The sequence below is a fragment of the Medicago truncatula genome, chromosome 1, assembly GCF_003473485.1.
Source record: "Medicago truncatula cultivar Jemalong A17 chromosome 1, MtrunA17r5.0-ANR, whole genome shotgun sequence".
Lineage (NCBI taxonomy): Eukaryota > Viridiplantae > Streptophyta > Magnoliopsida > Fabales > Fabaceae > Medicago > Medicago truncatula.
This window is the reverse complement of record NC_053042.1, coordinates 46,166,276-46,187,920: the sequence shown is the minus strand read 5'-3', so window position 1 is coordinate 46,187,920 and position 21,645 is coordinate 46,166,276. Positions and strand designations below refer to the sequence as shown.

The following is a 21,645-nucleotide window of genomic DNA, read 5'->3' as shown; positions in this document are numbered from 1 at the left end:
AAAAGTAATCGTTCTATCTGAAAAAAATGTGGAGTGTAATGGGACCTTTTGCAAACCATAATGATGTTCAAGTGGCACCAATTGTGGCTTATGGTTTGACAAAACCTCAAACTTAAAATCATATTATAGACAAATTTTGTGTGGTTAAATGGGATACTTGTGTCTGCGACAATAATATTTCATGCTTTGGTTTTTATCTTTGTGCATTGATCAAGATATTTGTTTTGAAAAAAATATATTTCTGGATGAATTAATTTGTGCATTTAAAATAAAGTAATTTTGAATTTACAAACCAAATAAAAATCTAGTAATTTTGAATTTAGCCAATTTTTTTTTTTTTTTTGAGGAAAAATATGATTATTTCATTTCTTCAAAAATAAACATGGACTAGGCTCTAATATTGATGCTTAGCTAGGCTATGAAAAACCCTTTTAACTCCTCCTAACAAAACTGAGTTTAAAACCAACACTAAGGAATATAATTTAATGGCAATACAAAAATGTTTCCAAGTTCACTAGTTATAGGCCTTTGAATCATTGATAGCTTCCACTACAATCTTGCTACTCTCCTAGGACTCGTGAGATAGCCTTCCCATAAACTTTGATCTACCCTTCCAAATGCTCCACAAAGACATAACAAACATGTTCAGTTGTTCGGTTGTAAATTCACTGCAAGTTTAGACAAAAAAATGGAGTGGTTGAACATAATTCCATAATTTTGTTTCCTGTCAACATTTAACAATCCGCTCGCATCTAAAAAAATGTGTGCTATGAATCAACATTTCTATCACACATGACACAAATCAAAGAGCATTGAATTCCTCGAATACATATGTTAAAACGCGTCGGTAACATCTACATTTTATCCCAGTTTCCAGTAGCCTGAACTGGTTTTGTAGGCATCACTGGATCCACACAAAACTATAGTAAGCAGATTTCATGTTGTAAATAACATCGACAGTGTAAACGCGATATGATCAGTACTGTCTCGCGATTGTAGGGGAATTTTCAAAATAGTTGTGGCATCTTCCATGTTAAAAATGTCGACAACTAGATAGTGATGCAAGTATTTGAGTTTGGATCAAATAGTTGAGCAACTGTCAGGCCTTGCAAGTCTGCATAAGGTGGAGTAGTTGCCTTAACATCGAGCAACTGTCCTCATGCCAATTTTTCAGCAGTAACCGAGTGTAAGAAAGGAATAATATTCCATATACTCCTCCAAGTATAGTATGAGTTGTGGCCAATGTCTGGCTCCATGAAATCCTTCTTTGAAAGGTATTTGGATTTGAGAACTCTAATGAGTAAGGAGTTTGGTTTTTGTGAGGAGTTTCTATCCTTGCTTACCAAGTATAGCAAGATCGAAGCCGTCAAAATCTTTGAAATTGAGTGCACCATTTTTTTCCCGTAAGGTATCATGTTTCAAACATTTTCTTTTTTTAACAACAAATGTTAGTAATTAGTTGTTAGATTCGTTTTTCTTCTTCGTTTGGGTTTGAACCTAGAACCTCAAACTCCTTATCCTTTAACTCAAATTAGCTGAGTTATTCAAAGTTATGTTTTTTTTTTTGGTGTAGAGAAAGTTATGCTTGCAAAAAGAAAGTGTGCGGCGGATGGAGAATCTCTATTAATCCGAACACCATGGAGAAACCCTCTTGCTTCAAAGTTTTTTTATTTTATTTTATTTTTTATCATTGAAGAAAGCTCTTCCGAACAAAGGATATACTATAGAGGCAAGTCGATTATATTAGTTACCTTATGATCACTATAGGTACAATGATAAAAAAAAGGATAAAACAATTTTGCATATGAAAAATCATAATATGTCTCCATGCCTATCATGTCCATTGCTTCTTCACAACTGCAAAAAAGGAAAAACAAAAATTCATACAAAAGAAAAAGGTAAGAAAATTGAATACTACACTCTTACCTTTTATAGCTCCTTCGTGTGTCTTTAGTTCAACATGGGGCTACTTTTTCTAAGTTTGTTTCATCAGAAAAAATTTAAAAGGAATTTAAAAAAAATGGAATAAAGTTTATAAATAGGTAATTAAAAAAATAACGTATATGTTAACATTGTTATTTATATTTCCATGTCATATGGTAATCAATCGATTATAATAGTCTTGTATCAGGGATAGTTTGCCATTTATTGACATAGTCATGCCTTACTTTTGGCTTGATGAGTGTTGATTCAACATCTGCCATAGAATCGACAATGCTAACGTATTCTAGTTTTTTTTATAGTTATGGTAGAAAATTAGATAAAATACCGAAGTTTACACCCGTTATTGTGCAACATGCCTGTAACCTTGACGCTCTTATCATACAATGATTCTTATCTTAAGCCAAATAATTAGGAGAGTGGAATTAGAAGGTATAGCTTGAATAAGACAATTAAATAGCTCGACCAGAAAACTTGACTACATTGTCTTTTAGTATATACAACATTTTTATTAATACAGATAGATCATGTTTCTTTAAGACGAAGACTATTATATAACTTTTTTAGGCTAACAATTTACACGACAACAATGCAAAATTTTGTAAAACTTATGAAACATTCAAAATATTGACCATCCACCTCACCATTCCAAATTTTTGTCATGCTAAAGTTGATGGTTGATATTTTTGAATGTTTTAGAAGTTTTGCAAATTTGAGCATTCAACCTTTCAATAACACTCAAATTTATTGTCATGGATATTGTTTGACTAATAAATATATAACAATCATCTCTTTGAAAAAACACATTCTATTTGTTTCAATGGAAATGTGTATATATTATATACTAGGTTTAAATATGTATTTCATCTCTACAATTAGGGTCGTTTAAAAATTAGTCTCTGTATTCGTTAATCTTTGCAAACTAACTTTACAATCCATTAATCATTTAAAATTTCGTCCCACATCCCAGTTAATCACGGCCACGTCAGCTAATCAGTAAAATATGGCTTAAAAGTACAAAAATACCCCTTGCAAATGACCATTTCCTCTTATTTTTTCTCTCCTATTCTCTTCTCCCCCGTATTCTTTCCTTTCCTCCTCCTCCTCCTCCTTCTTCTTCTTCTTTTCCAAACACATAAATCACAACCCACCCTTTTCTCTAAAATCTCTCCAACAACTTTTTCTATCAAAAATTCATCATCAAGAAAATGGAAGCTTCATCCATACAGTTTCTAATGTCGCTGCTTAACCGGTTGTGGAAATCGAATCTCTCCCTCCTTTCATCGCCACGACAGCCACCAGCATCAGGGTAAGCTCCAATTGATTTCAAAAGCTTGATCGCTTCCTTAGTCTTCTCAACACCTTCAGCAGAATCACCAACAACAAGAGGAAGCTCCGGAACCGTTTCGATCCGGTGACCACGAGCGGTAACGAGTGAAGGAATAGCAGAAGCAGCTATAGCAGAATAGCATAAATGATCAAATCAGGTTTCAAAGCTTGAATAGCAGCATATGCAACAAGAGCAGAAGATATGGTGCCAACACTATCAACCCCAGAAGAAGGATCTTTTCCAGGACAAATCAAGTTCAAATTGAGACCTTTGAATTTCCCATGATAACGTACCCAAGGAACACCTTCTGGAAATCAAAGGATAAAATCATGAAGAAGAAGAAGAAGAAAAAGAGTATTAGTATAAAGAGGTAGTTAGTACCAATGACTATGTTGGAAATGGGTTTTTCCGTCGGCGGTAGTAGCATCTGATTGTTGCACAGCAGCCATTGCAATTTTCTGGTGAAAATCGTTCTTGTTGCTGAAGGGAAACATACCAGAAGGTTCTGTTGAGATTTTCGTTGTTGTTGTTGTTGATTTTTTTCGTTCTTGTTGAATCGGAAGGTTCTGTTTATGAATGCAGGAACAAAAATCATACTTTCCATTCTCTCTAAAATCATCAAAATGAACAAAAATCATAGTTTGCAATAGTTTTCATGGAGCCAAATGTTGGAGGAGAAGAATAAAGCTTCGAAGGAGGGAAGAAGATGAATGATTACAGGGTCAATTTCGTAATTTCCTATTTGTCTGATAATCTCAGGGGTATTTTTGTCCTTTCAAGCCATATTTTGTGTCACGTCAGCTAATCAGTGACGTGGCAGTAATTAACTGGGCTCAGAGACAAAATTTTAAATGATTGATGATTGCAAGGATTAACGAATACATGGACTAATTTTTAAACGACCCCTAATTGCAAGGATGAAATACATATTTAAACCTATATACTAAAACACAATGTGACCACGTTTCTTGATCGAACTGTTTATTGGTTAGTACCATATGAAAATTGCATAATAGCAATATTTTATCTAATTTTTAATTATAGCTATAAAAAATGGAAAAAAAAAAGTTTAAATAAAGAACCTCTCTCTATTTATTTTTGCTTATTATAAAATACAAATAAAAATGTAATGTGCTTAAATAGATAGAGAAAATAGAAAATTTAAGAACACTTGGATGAGATGATAATTGACCTCTTCCAACTTAATAAGAGGTTATGAGTACGAATCCAGCCTTGAGAATTATGCAATGTTAAATTCTCACGTGATAGAGATTTCTCACCCATTGCAGTACTACTCAACTCAAAATATTAGTAAATACATTGCACGCAAATGATACTTGGTTCAAAAAAAAAAGTGACTCTTACTTGCTATCCGATGGAAAATTCAAAACTTCGTAGTTGTTGAGTAGAAAATGTGCGTGCGTTGTTGATTTTAAAGAAAATGATTTTGTTGTAGGATAATGATTAAATAAAGAAGAAAAATGAAAGATATTAATAGCGAAGAAATTGATCGTTGGTTGATTCTCGTTTGAACATTTGCGTAAAAGTTAACTTTAGTTGTATAACTTGTTGTGTTCCGAGTCCGACTACATAAAGAATATTGCGTGCTAAAAACTCAAGGATTAAAAAGATATTACATCCAATTAAACATTTTAAAATGAGTTTTAAAAATATAAGGTGTCTCACAACTTGTGTCTCAATACTGAATTGATTTAGAGAGATGTGGCATCTAATTAATCCTCATAAACATATTTGTATTTTTTTTAACAAATCATAACACATTTGTTACAAATCAAAAGTTTGATAAAAAATATTTAAATTGATATTATATGTATGCTTAATGGATTAAACGAACAAGCAAAGTCCAAATAATTCAATACACAAAAAAATACAAAACAAAATGATGGCAAGCTAGATAAAACAAAAACTATTATCACTAATTTCTTGAGCAATTGGAAGAGTGAAGAATAACTTTCTTCAATCAATTATAATAAAAACGAAACAGAAGTGCACTCAAGAAAGTTGTTGCATATTATTTACATAAATGAAATGAGAGTTTAGAGCCTGATCTAGTGACTCTGGTTACTGCAATTACTTATTTGCCATTATTTTCTTTACAGACAATGGACCTCATACATACACAATAAATACACATTGTCGTGACTCTCTAATCTTGACATCCTAAGTTATATCTCACTATGGAGATTTTCTGTCAAGTAATAATAATGAAATCAAGCAAAGTGAGAAAAATAGTTTTCTCAGTCAGGTGACTGACCGTGTTTATCTCCAATGCTTAACATAAATATGGCTTGCAGAAGAAACTTGTGATATTAACATTTATGTTGACTGTACAAAAGGAATGTGGTGATTGGAAATTGGAGTCTTTGTCCTCAAGACTTTCAATTAGGATGCTTGAGGATGTAAGAATTTAGGCTAACAACCCTATACGCCTCTCTGCAAATAATAAGGGGTTTATGAGAAATCAGAACAATTCAAGGACAATAAATGGGAATTCATATATCGAAGGAGTTTGCATTCATTACCTCCGGTGGTTATCAGTTTCTCCACACGAGAAACTATGTGTTTTCCATAAGTATATCGCTTCAGGGCATTTAAGTGAACCTTGATGCGAGAAAGGATCAGCTCAAGACTCTGATCATCACAAGTCTCAAGAACCTTTTGCACAACATAATTTCCAAAAGGGTCTTTCATCATAGCCTGCATATTGCATGCCATATCATCATTCACTTGGAACCTCTGATTTGATAAATGTACAAAACAATGTAGTTGATAGTTGAACTTTTACTTGAAATATATTGAAGTGTAACCCTTAAAATCGTTTTTCTTCTTACAAGCCTTCTTTTGGCAACACAGACAAGCCCCAGAAAACAATTATTATTGTCTAGTAACATATCTATCATATCAGTATTATTATCAGTTCTCTATACTTCTCCCATTTTCCACTAAATCCCTCTTTTTTAAACAATTTAAAAAAAAATTATTGATGTAAAGCCTCTATAACTTCATGACAGCAAGCAATTTACAGAGTTCTCAAACACTTCTAATTAGCAAGGAATGTTCATATTTTAACAGCTATCCATTTTCAGTTGTTATTATGAAATATAAAATAGGATTGTCTTCATGACTTCTCTAACTCTCTTGTCTTTGCTTGTGAATATTTTGGAGGGTTTCTACTATTGATATGCAACAAGATTGGAAAGTTTCATTGTATTTATGGGGCCCTTTTAGGCTGTTATAAATATAAAAAGGCAACTGAATGCTATTAAGTATAAAGCACCTAAATGGAGCAAGCCTGAGGAAGGATCAGATCCATTGTGGATCTATTGCAGACAGTCTTATGTTGCACTAATAAGAGGCCGATTGCATGACTCAAACTCGTGACCACCTAGTGACATAGTAGCAACTACAACTGTTGTTTGCGACAATACTTCCTTTCTTTTTAGGCAATGTTTGGTGGCTACTTAAAAACAAGATAAAATTTAGGGTTCTTAAACGGAAAATTTGGGAAGGGAAACTGAACACAAATGAACGGGTTCTTGAAAAATGATTGCACGATAATTCTAGTTATAAACTAATCTCTTCAGCTGATAATAAATTGACACGAAAATATTTGAATAACAGATAATCTCCAGCCTCAGAAAAATGAAATATTTAACAATATAAGAGGTGAAAAGGGGGACATACTTGCAAGGGCTCATTCTCATCAGAGGTACCAAGCATTTCATTCACCAAAATTTGACGTTCTTCAGGAGAGCCGAAAGCCAAACACTTCTCAATGACATTAGAAGCAAACTTTTGCTGGCTCATCTTAACAATTTGTCCAGCAAGCTTGCTGATAACAATAGTCCGTTCATTTGGTTTACCATGTTCGAGGATGTGCTACAAAAGAAAAGTACAGTATGGAAGTAGCAGCAGGGTTAGTATAAAAAGTGTAGCACAAGTAATAACTAACATGACAAAACAAAAAGCGAGCAATTTCAATTCTCTAAAATTCAATATGTTGATAATTTCAGCTAAAACATCAAGGCAGTGAGATGAAACCCAAAACTTTAATCAAATTATCACAAAGGTATCAACATGTCAACCACACCCATGACCATAATACTACTCATATATAGCTCAATAATGAAACCCCTATAAATTAGCTGGAATAATAGCTGCAAGTAGCAGAATATATAATCGAAAGAAATGTCTAATCAGTTAATTCATATCATTTAGGGGTGTGGGGAAGTGATGTTGATCAACCAGTAATAGTTATGGCAGCAGATGGAGAATGTATGAACATGTAGATGATAAATTAACTGTCAATAACTAGAAGCTAGTTGAAATACTGCTAGAACATATAATTGGTTCAAATTGGAAGGTATGGAGGCGTGCTAATTCTATAACAATGGGCTAGAGGTTTGATGTCCAAAATGTTTCATTGCAAGGAGTTTATCTTATTACATAGTCTGTGCTTCATCACATTTTGTTTTCATTGATTGATGTATGAAATTTGTTCAATTCAATGTATTTAAGGTGTAAGGTGAAAGATGACATATTGTAAAGAGTGTGACTTTGAGCATCCATGTACTCTATTTTAATTTTCATAAATCTTTTGTTGATAAAAAAAAGTAACATAATGGTGTCTATTCATATAATTTTGGGAAACATGAACATGCCTGAGGTTTGGCCGAAGGCATGGGACGTTGCAACATAAAATGATATGATCCCAATGAAAACCCACATGAACAAAGTATAGACAATGTGCATTAGATCTAAAATGCTATTTTCTGGCAAATAAGGAAGGTATCATATGTCCAACAATTCTGTCAGAAGATTACTGCTCCAGATTCCAATCATTCATTCTTACCAAGGATGATCCTAAAATGGATAAGAGCCCAAGACCTAAGACAGAATGAACAGCAAGATTTCTTCTAAAATGATTCAAGATTCAAGAGATAACCAAAGTCATGAAACTATACTGCATGTTACGAGTGCAGAAATACAAGTGCACAATTGTCAAAGCATAAAAGATGATTTAAAGTGCTAAAGTACATTACTTATCAACGTCGTCTACCATGTAAAATAAACTCATACGAAAATGTTACAAACCTGAATAACATAATTTCCATATTGATCCTGTGCTAAAGTGCAGACAGATTGCATGATTTCTTCCATGATAATTTCTTGAGTTTTTAGATCATCGCAGTGTTCTAGAACCCTCTGTTAGGATCCATGTAAACTGTTAATTGTCAAATAAAATACTACAAGAAATAAAGCTCATACTGTGTCAATAAAAGGTGAATAACACGTCTAATGGTCTAACCTGAATAACTCTGCACCCATAAGGATGAGTAGAAAGTGCAACAACTTGCCCATAAAAAGACGTGATGATAAACTGAATTCTATTCTGAGGGACAGACTCTATACACTTCTGAATAACATGGTTTCCATTTTGGTCACGTACACATTTCATTATTGCACCACTGAGCTCTGACACCATTTGGCTCTGCTGATCAACATCAACCACCTCCAAGGCCTGTCAATAAATTTAGCAGAAGAGTTGAAATAATATATTCATTTTACTACTTACTAATATTACCACAATAAATAAGAACAAAATCCAATAAATCCTGATGTCTACGGACCTAAGGATGACTAAACCTTGTATGTTGCATGGATACCACTATAAAATCAAAACAAATTTCAGTACTGCAGAAAGTGTAAAGCAATACACAAAAATATCTCAAGTATTCCATTGTTTACTTAGTATTTAGTCAAGCATGCATCAGTTTATAAAAGAGCTGAGCAAAATAATCATGTTCGATATACAAAAAAGAGGTCACCTTTACCTACAAACAGGCATTGAGATTTGACAAGGAAAAACATACCATCTTATACAAAAATTGAAGATATCAGATTTTAAGAGTTAGGCATGAGTTGACGAATAGCGAGTTATCTGAGAATATAAGCTTAAAATGCACCTTCTGAATCACTCTGCAACCATACATTTGCAGACTAAGAGGTAACACATGACCTGTAAGTTGGTTGGCCAATTCCTTTCTTTGACTATCAGTACCGTGCTCAAAAAACTGTAATATTGCAATGACAAAGTGTGAAATTCTAACAATTCAAATAAAAGAGCAATATTTATGACACTACTCTCATCATAAAGGAAGAAAGAAGAAGCTAAGTATACTTTCTGTATGACATAATTGCCAAAGACATCCGTCATCAAGGCACGGGCATGAGGAAGAATCTCAGGAAATATCTTGGTCTTCTCTTCTACCGAAGCTGTTTCTAATTTCTGCTGAATAAAGCGGCTACCATACTGATCAGTACTGCATTATAGCACAGATTATCGATTCAGACTTCCAAAGACATGCCACTAGAAACAATAGTGGAGGTTCAAAATCATACCTGAACTGTACCACATGATCAATGATATCTGAAAGTTCAAAAGGTTTGGTTTTGTTGTTCTTGAACTCATCGAGCAAGGATGAAGCAAATCTACTCTCCATGTTATTGCCAATATCAGCATGCCATGAGCTGCCAGACCCTCCCAGAGAACTTCTCATCATAGAATTTATGTGTGAGATTTGTTCATTCTCAAACAGTGGATTTCCAGATCCAAGAGAAGGAAGTGAGGAATTTGATATCTGCTTTCCTGAATGTGGCATTCCAAGACCATATGGCTGACTCCCAAATAGCCCTTGATTAAGAAGCCCAGATTTGCTAAGAAGTGGAAGTTCATACTGTTGCTTTTGTTGACTAAGAAGAGTCTCGAGATATGCTTTCTGAAGTCCCTCTAAGTCTCCATGTTGTGAAGCATCAGAAAAATTTCTCATTTGAAAAGGATCTCGAGAACTGCTCATCCCATGCATGGAGTACTCCGAACTTTGCTGCAAGCATTGGATGATACGTGGGTCCAGAGTTGCAGAATTGAAGTCAGAACGTACTTGATTTCCCAGTGCATCTATATTGTGTCCATCTCTGCGACCCCTCAAAGCTGGAATTGAATAATGAACAGTTAGGTCCAACTAATAACACTAAACTTCAATGAGCTTATATTAATTCACTCAAATACATGAGAGAGAGAGAGAGAGAGAGAGGAGACCTGTCTCAAGATGATTATTGTACACATTATTCAATGTTGTGTTTGCAGGATATGCACTAGGAACTTGACCAGCAAAATCTATACTTGTTAAGTTTCCAGTAGAATGCGCATTTGATCGAAGATTAGCATAAGAAGCAGTTTTTTTCAGTAGATTAACTCTCTCGTTCAAACTAAATGTGTTAAGGTCTGTTGCAAGCTCATTATGTTTGGGCAAATTAACATTGTTTGGCGTGCTCAACATAACATTAGCATGATTATCAACTTCAACTTGCAGCTTAGATTTCAAAAGATTATCTTGTTCTGCACGTCTAGCACCTGATAAATTTAACCCAGATAAAGAGGACACCATATCGGCAAGATCGGTCATGTTGGAAGAGTGACCATTGTGGTTACCCAACCCAATATTTTCAGCAGAGAACACTTTGCTACCCATTTGAGGAACTCCAGATCCAACAGGTCTTCCAATAACATGCGATTCAGGGGTCGTTGATCTTGACAAAGAAGAACCCACAACAGATGAAAAATTGTGAGAATTTACACCGTGGTTCTGAAGTCCAACCAAACCTGGGGTAGAGGCTGATGAACGCAACCCCTCCAAGGGCTCACGATCAACAATGCCGGTCGAATCCCTTATATCAACAAATGCATTGTGACTTGCTGGACGTGACATATTGCTGGACAAAGTCGGTTGATCAAATCCATCCTGCTAAAACATTAACTTCAGATAAAAGTGTAATAAAATGCTAATTTTAGAACAATACAAGTAATTAATAGGAAATGCTCTATCATTTTTATTTGCTTTAAATTACGAAAGTGAATTTTTTTTTTCCATCTTATTGGATGGTTATGATTGGAAAAATCAAGACCACAACAAAAGCAATCAAAATAAATGAATGACCTGAAGAATGTCTGAATAACATGTCCTTCTCACACCAAGACTAGTTCCTGGCATTCTTGTCATACCATCCATATGTCTATCAAGTAATTGAGTTGAACTCTGCCTGGGAAGATTTCGTCCACTGGCTTTCCTCAATTCCATCAAATCATTTTCTGCCTGTTGCACAGAAAACCCTGGTTGCATCGAAAATAGCGATGAACTATCACCGTTCGAGGTTGCATTCTTCCTCCAGTCCCCAAATCTTTCAATTGAAGATGACCCACCACCAGCTTGAAACCTTTGTGCAACCCGCCAATCTTCTTTTGACAACAACGGTGGTGGCAATCTAGGATTAATGCTCTCATGCGAGTAATAATACGAAAGATAAGCCGGATGTGATCGAATCTCATCCTCAGTCAAAACTCCATCATTATTATTACTCCTCCCACTATTATTAGCTCTGTAGTCAAAGTTCCTCAAACTACCAAAAGCACTTAACGATCCCTCGACTGTTGGAGGTGCACTTCCACTCCTATAAATATCGTAACCACGTTCTCGATTAATAAACTGTTGATTGCGCTGCTCTTGCAATATCCTTTCCAACTCACTCTGCAACGTGTCTTCAAGCGTCCTATTCGGTAAATCCAATGTTTGCACATCCACCTTACTTCCACTGGCCATCTCCAACTCTAAAGTAGAAGTCACCTATGAATGTCACAAAAAAACAAACTACTCAATCTACTTTCTTGTTACCATAAAACCAAACAAAACATAAGGAAACAATGATTATGATTAATTCTCTTTCACTATACCATCCAAAAGCTAAAAATCTACCTAAAATTAATGGTCATAATCTCTGTAGCACATACACTTTTGATGAAAGGTGTTTGGTATCCGACCCATGTCAGTATTATATTTGGTTTCCGTGTCTGTTTCATGTCAGTACTTCATAGACCATAACTACATCAAACACAATTTCAACTATTTTATTTATTTTGTTTCAAAAACAAAAAAAAAAAAATTTATTTATTTAATTTACCCATAAATATAAAAAAAATCAACTTTATATTTTTTTGGTACAAATTAAAAAAGCCAACAACTCAAGCTACTTTCTAATTGCCACAAAACCAAACAAAACATAAGAAAAACAATGATCATGTTAATTATCTTTCACTGTATAATCTGAAAGCTGAAAATCTACTAAAAATTAAAGGCAGCATAGACATTATGGAAGGCGTGTTCGGTGTCCGACACATGTTAGTATCGTGTCTGGTATCCCCATAATTACATTCTATTTCATTAATTTATCCAATTACAATATAGAAAACAAAAATCATACCTGAGAGACTCCCTTAACATCTCAAAATGAACCTTCAAATCGATAAAAGGAAATGCGAAATCTGATCCTATCTGAAATAAAGATTGAGAATATTATGTACATTTCTACATAATTACGTAATAAACATCATGTAATAAAAAAAAATCCAGATTTTATCTTATTTGTTTTATGTACAATAAATTGTTGCAGATAGAGATTTTCAATAATGAAAAAGATCAATCAATTATAAGTTACCGTTTTGGGGGAAGCTGGAAATCGTCAGTTTTCTGTTCTGAATCCGAAATAGAAGAATTCTGTGAAAAGTGATTTTGCAGAGAGATGTTCGTGGGCTAGAAATTGGGCTTTTTTGTCTTTGGGTTTTGTTTGTTGGAATTTACTAATAACGCCTCCTTTACTTATACACTCTTGCTTTATTTAAATGTTTCTTTTACAATAAATTGAAGCTCTAATCAAAACAACATGGACTCTAAAACTAAAATTTAACTACATAATCATGGTACTTAATAGTTATCCATTGGAGGAAAAACAAAAATGGTGCTTAAAGAGAAAAAGTGGCTTTACCAAGCACTCTCCGTGGGTTCCACATGAAATGTAATTATACAAAGTTATTAATAAACGATATAGGATAAAGTTATTAGTTTAATTCATTTAATAAAAAAATTTAAGGTTGGGTTGGAGAAATAGAGTGATTATTAAGTACTATCATTTAAAAAAATACTATAAATGAATTATTTTAGGGGAAAATGAGTTGTCTGTTACTGTTATTAATAATTTTTGTAGTATTCTTTTGGAATTCACCAATACTTTTATCATATCATTGATTTAAACCAAAATATATTTCTTCATCACTTAGCCTATCAATATATGTAGGACCTAGCAATGCTCATAAGTTTGAAATCCACACAGTACATTCGACTTTCCTCGTTCATAATTTTCTCTAGTTGAGGTGTCCTTGTGAGCTAACAAATTTTTGTATTTTTATGTACTTTTTACTCCTTTCACAATCCAAGATTATTGTTGCATCCCTTCTATACAACCCATGTCTAATCTTTGAATGACAACAACATCCATTCTTCTTTCTAATAATTGAAGTTCAACTTAATGATAATGTTCACGTACTCATAACAATAATTTCTTTTCTGTTACCAACTTCATCATGAGTGCGTTATTTTTTTATGATTTAAGGTATCTCAGAAAATGCATCACTAAAATCATTCATTATGGTCTTAGTAATTGCATATGAAAATCACTTGTGCAAAACTGAGGAATACATGTGAAAAACACATACATTATCATATTCATTAATTGACGTGACAATAAATCATTAGATGCATACATAAAATAATTGTACGTTGAGAGTAAGAGTATACTAATTGAAAATTCTTTTCAGATTAGACAAAATGCCCTACTAAAAAACATGAGCTGCACTTCACAAGCCTAGCTAATGAACTGTGCTGTCTTGAATGAAAATTACTATAAAGATGTCATTCTTATCCATTGTGCATTTCTGTTTGTGCTGTATCATTTACCTTGGAACATTTTTTGTAAGTGCATATTGTTGTATTATATGGTCATGGATTGGAGATCCTTTATCAAGATATGCAATAGATATTTTCAACTAAAAGAAAATACTCTTTAACAAATTCATTTGAACGCTTCTTACAAACTCTCAAAAGTGTTTCTCTCCACAATCTATATTACCAACATTTCAAACCTGAGCAAAACTTTTTATGATATGGTAACAACAAATAACAGTAACAGAATGAGGAAGCCACAGCTTGACAAAAATTGACTCAAAATTGGGATGTGTAATACTCAAAACGACAGAACATTGAAAAGGGTAGATACTAGCAAACAACTCTCATCTTCCACACAAAACTTCATCCACTCAAACTCTTAACAATCTCCGCAAGGGCTGAGTACGTTCCAACGGAAGAACACGCAACGCCTACTACAATGATTGTAATGCAAAGTCCTGCCTGTAGAAATATGCAATGGAAGTCGAATCAAAAATAATTCATCATAACAAATATAGCTTGATGACATAACTTCTGTCATACCTGTATTCGCGTTACTTTTCCCCGCAAGATTCTTAGGTAACAAACACATGGCAATATCAAAGTCTGTAAACAAGGTTGATGTTAATTAATAAAATGCTATGGTCAATAATTCTAGGAGCAATAATATAAAAACTGAAGGAAACTTACTACAAGCATTGTAAGTAATGATCCAATCAAGGACATCACCAAACCTGCAAAGAATAATTAGACATGTTATTGCCAATTTGCCATAGCATAGTGCAACTATGTCACATTACAATGATTGATTGATTAAGAAACTAATGCAATTGGTTATCTTAATTATATCATACAACTCATTGATTAAGACTCACCAAAAAAGGGAACTGAGAGACCAATAACAAGGGTAGAAAATACAAGGCCTGTTCTGATGAAAATGGAAAATAGGTAAGACTTGGCATGGTTTGCTGGTATCAACTCTTCAAGACTCATTGCCACTGGAGATATAGTCAATGCATACGTGATTCTAGTTAAGAAAAATAATCTTTCATCATCTGCAGTGTAAGAAACTAAGAATACTATATGAAGAGAATGCAAGAGAAAATGACATGTCATAAAATCTCAGTTCAAATATTGTATGTAACTTGAAGTACTTTTTTAGTGTGGAAACAAAATTATTCTTTATGATGAATAATCTTTTCCATCTAAATGCATGCACGCATATAAAGGATATTTGGTAAATGGATTAACCACCTGCAAAAATAAAAGTAGCAGACAATAATGTTAGAAATTTATATGGTTTATATGTCATGGTATAATCTGCTAAGAAAATATCTGCAATTAAATGTAGAATCGGTATACCGTAGTCCAGACAGCAATCTTGGTTGCAACCAAGTCTTGAGGCAGGTTAAGGGTGAATTGAGAGAGTGTATCTTCTCCAAACATTTTGTATCCCATAACAGCACCACCAGCATATAGTAAGGTACAAACTCCGAAACTACGAGAGAGAGAAAAAATTATACATTGTATTAGATAGATTCAGAAAGAGAATTATTCTTCGGTAGAAAATAAAAAAACTTATGTAACATCATATATTCAAAATCTAGAGTCATTCATTCAGAACTATAAACAATGACTCAAATTGATCTTTGGTGTACCATGCTACAAGTACTGCAGGGAATTGGTTTGGTTTTGCCATTGATGTATAAATATTTGGGAACACGGCATGTCCAGAATAACAGTAACCATAAAGACCAATAGCAACAGGAAGAGTTCCAAGATTGAGTGTTGTCCCTGAGCGTTGAAAGCCGACGTCTTCTATGCCAATCCATAACAAGCACAGAACCACTAAAACTGATGCAATAACTCCACCAGCTATAACAAACATTGTAAATGTTAATAAAGCTCAATATTAATAACACACCGAAAAATTAAGTCATTACTTGGATAAAAATAAGTGTTACCTGAGATGTAACTAAGAACGCTTAAGTCGCGGAGCCAAACTGTAGGAAGAACAGCCAAGGCTGCAACCACAGCAAACAATGTTTGTGGATTCAATTCAATTCCACCTAAATTTAAGTATGCATTTGGAAACAAGGAAGCCAAGTTGTCTCCCTCCAAAATTATATATTCAATACAACAGCCCTGCATGACAACATAGTTATAATGAACAACACTAATGGTCAAAGGTATCTGAAACATTAGTCAATTCCAAATTTCACAAGGTCAAATTTAAGAGTGAAACATAGAAAGGTATCATGGATCATATTGTTAAATTATTTTCAAATGAAAATAAGTGAGACTCTAAATGGAATACAAATTGAGTGAAGACAGGTGTACTTACATATAATTCGACGTATAATACTATCTGCATCCACACAAAAAAAAAAAAAGAGGAGAAATCATAGGAAATTGAGATTAGATACCAACACAAACCACCAAACACAAGCAATAAAAAAAGGAAAAGATCACAAGTAAGAGTATTTAGATGAGCATGAAGATCGACTTACTGAAATAGCAATTCGTCCGGCAGTACCAAAAGCAGCTTGGCCAATATCAGGGTATGTTTCAAGACCAGGTTCACTGTCCAAGCAGGAACGCAAGAGCAATCCAGTATAAAAAGAAAGAATTCCAAAAATGAACAAGATGGAAAGTCCTAGCCATCCACCTTCTTTAGCAGCATAAGGGGTTGAAAGGATTCCTACTCCACAAAGGACATTTATGCCTGCAAAATCCAAAACAACAAGGCATACACAAATTTGTGGTTTTCAGTGCATTGCTTAGTTGTCAAGTATGTAATGTCAATACATAAATGCACATATTCTCAAATCAGCATATCTCAAGTTTTAACATACAGGTGTTTTTTAAATATGATAAAGTTAATCAGGAAAAATATTCAATAACTTGGTAAAAATTGAACAAAATCTGTAACAAAGAGGGGCCTTGTCTGTTTTCCCCCTCTAAGAATATGGATTGAGTCTGCTCTTATATAAACACATTTTCAGCCATATATCATACAGTATAGCAAGTAAGCGAAGGTTCAATAAATTACCATTAAGCACAGCCTGTCCGAAAGAGCAGTGGCGAGAAGGAACTTCATGAGAAACCTTGGATTCTTTCTTAAGCAAAGAAGACCTTCTAGAAAGGGGAGGAAGCAAGGTGTGAGAGCTGCGTCTTTGGTGCTTCTCCTCTTCTGTTGGTTGTATCAAAGGTTTTGTGACTGAAGGAAGTACTTCAGGAGTGTGCCTCCTTGTTAGAGATGTAGAAAGGAAGGAACTGCTTAATCTTGTAAGCGAAGAATTTCCCAGAAATCCAATACTTGGTGATGGCACACTACTGTATAGATCAATAGATTGCCTGACATTTAATAACAATAACACAACATCAGTATTTAGTTGATGCACTTCATTGATAAGACACTAACTATTGTTCACCAAATCAATTCATAGAGGTAAAAAAGCAAAGGTAATTCAAAAACAATATTTCAAACTTTTTAGCTCAACTTCTTGAGTATTGACCATGTCAAATCACAATAAGTATATTCTACGATCAAGTGATTAATTAACTTCATTTAAGATTGAATCATTCGGGAGAGCCCCGGTTTGAATCCTGTCTGGAACATTCTATGGCTAGATTTTACTCATCTCTTGGCCAAGCTTCAGATTACCTGGACCCTCGTTCCATACAATCGGGGTTTAAGACCAGAAAAGAGATATATTCTATTCTCTTTATTAGCAGAAACTAATGAATAAAGTTCATAAAGGAATTTCAGATGAATCACATCCACCAGAAAAATTAAAACTACTTTACAAGGATTATATCAGAAAGAAAAAGAATAAGAAAGAAAAAATGACAAGTAAAACCATTAATTCCAGAAATTACAAGGATTCCCTTTACATTTGCAGAAACAGAAACAAACAAAAAGGTACGTGAAGTGACACACACAGGTGCACTGAAATCTAGGGGGATTGAAAAAAGGACTTAACCTGTAACTCTGAGGCCATGATGGATTATAAGAACTTTGTTTCCTCTGTGGTGGATTTTCATTTGAGTAATTGGAAGAATCAGAATCATTTCCATCATCACCTTTGTTAAAATCCTTATCATCTTCTTCATCACTTTCAATAATAAAACTGTTCTCTGAAGCTACTGAGTTATTCATCTTCACTCTTCACCAACTATTCACCTTCACAAAAATAATCAAAATTACAAAACACAACACAAAAATTTCACATAACAGAACAAAATTTTCCAACAATTAAAAATCCGGATCTGGATTAATTGGTATCGAAAATGCAAACTGCATGGTTTGAACTTGGAATTTGAAAGCTTACATATAAAATATTTTAGCTGAGAAACTCTATGATAAAATTTCAGCTATGCATGCATAGTTTAACAAAACTTTTAAAGAAAAGAAAAAGAACACACAGAAGAAAACCAAAAAGGGAATTAATTAAGAATCAGAAGAACCATAGCATGAACGACACTTGTGCTTTTTGTTTACAAAACAAAACAAAGTGAAAATCTAGGAAAAGAGGAAGACAGAGAAAAGAAACAACTCAAGCAGGTACACGTACTTTACTTTCTCGCTCACAAGACACACACACACACACTCTCTAGTAGACACTGATGGTTTTTATACAGCAGCTTTAAGCTTTTCCACTGTCTCTCTCTATGTCTGAAGTAAATTCACAACGTGAAGATTCACGAAGACAGAACAGAAACAACTTTTTTAGCAGTTAAATTATTACCACGTTATTTGTTATGGACACTTTATTTATTTGTCTTTGATACTGCAGGTGCCTAACATAAATCTTAGCCGTACATTATATTATTATCGTGTGATTTACATTATGAGATAGTTGGATATATATCATACATTGATAACCATTGCTATTGCATATGCTGGCATGGGCCCCTATTTTTTGTTTCTAGTCATAGGGAGTGATGTAAATTAACCCTTTGCGGTTTTTTTCTTTTCTTACAACAAGTGTCTTTTTCTATTATGCACCAATACTCATCACATTAGACTTGTTTTGATGTCGAATACGTGTATTGTGTCTGATACGACACCCGACACATATAATTATATCATTTTTCCAAATATGTGTTTGTGTTTGAGTTGTGTCCATATATATAAATATGTGTTTCATAGGTCTTCTTTCAACTTTCTTTTTTTGTTTATTTAAATTATTAGGCATCACTAGTTAAACAAGTAGATTTATAATAATAATATTTGTATTTTGTTGTGTTTGTATGTGTAATACAATATATACAAATTGTCAATTTTTATTAATAGTTTCATTTGTGAAGATAAGGTTTACTTGAGAGAGTGATGAAATACGAGGACAATGTCCACTATCAAATGCTCTTTTCATAATTGTCTCATTAGTATAACCTCCCATGTCTTAACTATTATGTAACTACTTGACTATTATTTTTTACATAAGGTTGGTACGATGATTTCGAATATAAAAGTTAAGAAGTAGAGTGATAAAAAGGTATGCGTTTGATCTCTACCGGCTAACATAACATTAACATTTATCATTAAAAAATATACAACAATTAAAGTAAACGAAAATAAAAGACAATGGACACGATCGATCTTGTTCAAAAAAATTGGACACGATCAGTGGCGGAGCCAGGAATATTGTAAAGCCCGTGCAAAAAAAAATTTGCAACACATTTATAGGGCGTACATAAGAAATTGCAAGCAAATAATAAAAAATGTAAAGAAATTGCCCAATTTATAGGGGTTTGTTTATATAAGAAATTCATAGGGATTTACACAAGAAATTGCAAAAAATTTGGCCCGGAGCCCGGGCGAGTGCCCGGGGTCGCCGGGCCTTAGAACCGCCCCTGGACACGATCGATCTTTGTTAACGAAGTACGACCAATGATACATACCTCTACGACTATAGTTTCATTGGTATTCCTGTGATGAATTAGGGTTTCGGTGTTACAAACAATATATATAGTACTACTACGATTTAGATTACAACAATACCCTTGAACCATGATGAACACAACACACAATGATATGTAATGTTGACCACCCAAAACTTGAAGAGCAAATTTATGAAAATGACCAACTTGAAGTGAGCTAAGAATGACAACATAGTGGAAGCAAACACATGAGTACCTAGCTAGTCTCACATTTCTCAAAAACAATGTAATAGTCAATGACAAGGGATTTACTTTTTTCATGAAAGAATAGATGGTAGCTATAATGAGAGCACTTACGAAACATCTAACAATGCAAAAGAAATGAATCAAGAAGAAAATAGAGTTGAACAAGAAAATCAGAACGGTTCTAATCAGTGTAGCTCAATCATGTCATGTACGGTAACACATAATAACAACTTATTACAAATCATGGCAAGCATATTCTATGAATCAACTAAAATAAATGATTGATATACAAATTATTGTGATTAATTATTTGCAATAATAGAGAGGCTGATTTATGGAATAGTGATTGCTCCTTTACAGGTCAAGGGTGAGGAATGTCAGAATAATCGAGCAACAAGAAATAACAAACACCCTCTTTGACACTCATTTTCATTGCAAGACAAGTCTCAATGCCAGTGTCGAAACTACCTTGATTTCTGGCAAAAACAAAAAATTGTAAAGCTAATTCTTACCCTAAGGGCACATTTTTATGCTCTTAGAAATCAATTTTTTATGCTCTTATGAAATTGAATAGCCAATTTATAAGATGAATTTATACTTGTAAATTTTTAACACGTGTTTTTAGAGCACAAGTTAATATCTGCCACAAAGAAATCATGACCAAAATGAAGGGCAATAAGAGTAATCAACTCACCAATAACAATTTTGTAGGATACATACCATTTAGGATACTATAAAACAATGATTTTGTTGAGCTGTAAATGATTTATTGTCACCATTCTCAATAAGGTATAAGATTTCTTAGCTTTTGTTTATTTATTATGTGTCTCACTTTTTTTTTTATCCATGTCTTCGTTCTCTTGTTCTTCCTGAATCTTAAGCACTCAATCATGGATATATAATTTAGAATTTTGTAAATTAGCACCAACAATTTGAAGCAAAATATCGAAGCAAAAGGATAATTTTTTAGTTGATTCATAGAATATCCTTTCCATGCATCAATTATTGCCATGGAAAAGATAATAACACTTGCAATGTCTCCTAAAGAATATCCTATTTATGAAGATAACATAGATTGAACATTTTGTCTACTGAAGCAAACTCATCAATTAATAGAAATTATAAATTACATTACAAAATAATAAAGAGGAGTACTTAAGAATATGGTGGCTAATTCCCTCAAAAAAAAAATATGGTGGCTAATTCAAATGTAGCTTCCTTTGCAAGATAATCATTTTTTAAGAGTTTGATAGAGAGGTATGTACTATCGGTGTAAATTAATTTTACTTAAATCAACATCCAATGACAATTCACTATTATTGTCTTGTAAGTCTATTTCATAACTTTTATTAAAATATCTATTTTTTAACCGAAACTTAAAAATATTTA

General features: G+C 33.5%; 2 protein-coding genes across 3 annotated transcripts; both read right to left on the bottom strand.

The window, feature by feature from the left end:
- Nucleotides 1-5,279: 5,279 nt before the first annotated feature.
- LOC11416297 (pumilio homolog 4) lies at nt 5,280-13,000 on the bottom strand. Its single transcript, XM_039829873.1, has 13 exons — nt 12,842-13,000; nt 12,608-12,678; nt 12,138-12,228; nt 11,290-11,973; nt 10,392-11,097; nt 9,695-10,283; nt 9,474-9,615; nt 9,259-9,366; nt 8,601-8,813; nt 8,387-8,497; nt 6,977-7,171; nt 5,815-5,989; nt 5,280-5,725 (listed from the first exon to the last, which is right to left on the bottom strand). The coding sequence occupies exons 3-13, from the start codon at nt 12,204-12,206 to the stop codon at nt 5,700-5,702; spliced, it is 3,018 nt and encodes a 1,005-aa protein (XP_039685807.1). The 5' UTR covers nt 12,207-12,228; nt 12,608-12,678; nt 12,842-13,000; the 3' UTR covers nt 5,280-5,699.
- A 1,218-nt stretch (nt 13,001-14,218) lies between these two features.
- LOC11422386 (amino acid transporter AVT1C) lies at nt 14,219-18,899 on the bottom strand. 2 transcript variants are annotated; one of them, XM_024785277.1, is made up of 13 exons: nt 18,876-18,899; nt 18,111-18,310; nt 17,177-17,481; nt 16,635-16,849; nt 16,469-16,492; nt 16,089-16,269; nt 15,783-15,999; nt 15,487-15,622; nt 15,359-15,378; nt 15,000-15,145; nt 14,815-14,858; nt 14,668-14,730; nt 14,219-14,586 (listed from the first exon to the last, which is right to left on the bottom strand). In XM_024785277.1, exons 2-13 carry the CDS (start codon nt 18,284-18,286, stop codon nt 14,488-14,490), a joined length of 1,626 nt encoding a protein of 541 aa, XP_024641045.1. In that variant the 5' UTR covers nt 18,287-18,310; nt 18,876-18,899; the 3' UTR covers nt 14,219-14,487. The 2 variants fall into 2 exon arrangements, with proteins under 2 accessions (XP_024641045.1, XP_024641044.1); XM_024785276.1 differs by lacking the exon at nt 18,876-18,899 and adding an exon at nt 18,702-18,869.
- Nucleotides 18,900-21,645: the final 2,746 nt, after the last annotated feature.

Coding starts and splice junctions, on each gene's coding strand:
- LOC11416297 (XM_039829873.1), bottom strand. CDS start 12,206: ATGAAACAGACACGGAAACCAAATATAATACTGACATGGGTCGGATAC. Junction 11,098..11,289: donor GTTATTCAGACATTCTTCAG/GTCATTCATTTA, acceptor TTAATGTTTTAG/CAGGATGGATTTGATCAACC. Junction 9,616..9,694: donor GATCATGTGGTACAGTTCAG/GTATGATTTTGA, acceptor GCTATAATGCAG/TACTGATCAGTATGGTAGCC.
- LOC11422386 (XM_024785277.1), bottom strand. CDS start 18,286: ATGAATAACTCAGTAGCTTCAGAGAACAGTTTTATTATTGAAAGTGAT. Junction 15,623..15,782: donor CCTGCAGTACTTGTAGCATG/GTACACCAAAGA, acceptor TCTCTCTCGTAG/TTTCGGAGTTTGTACCTTAC. Junction 14,731..14,814: donor CATTACTTACAATGCTTGTA/GTAAGTTTCCTT, acceptor CCTTGTTTACAG/ACTTTGATATTGCCATGTGT.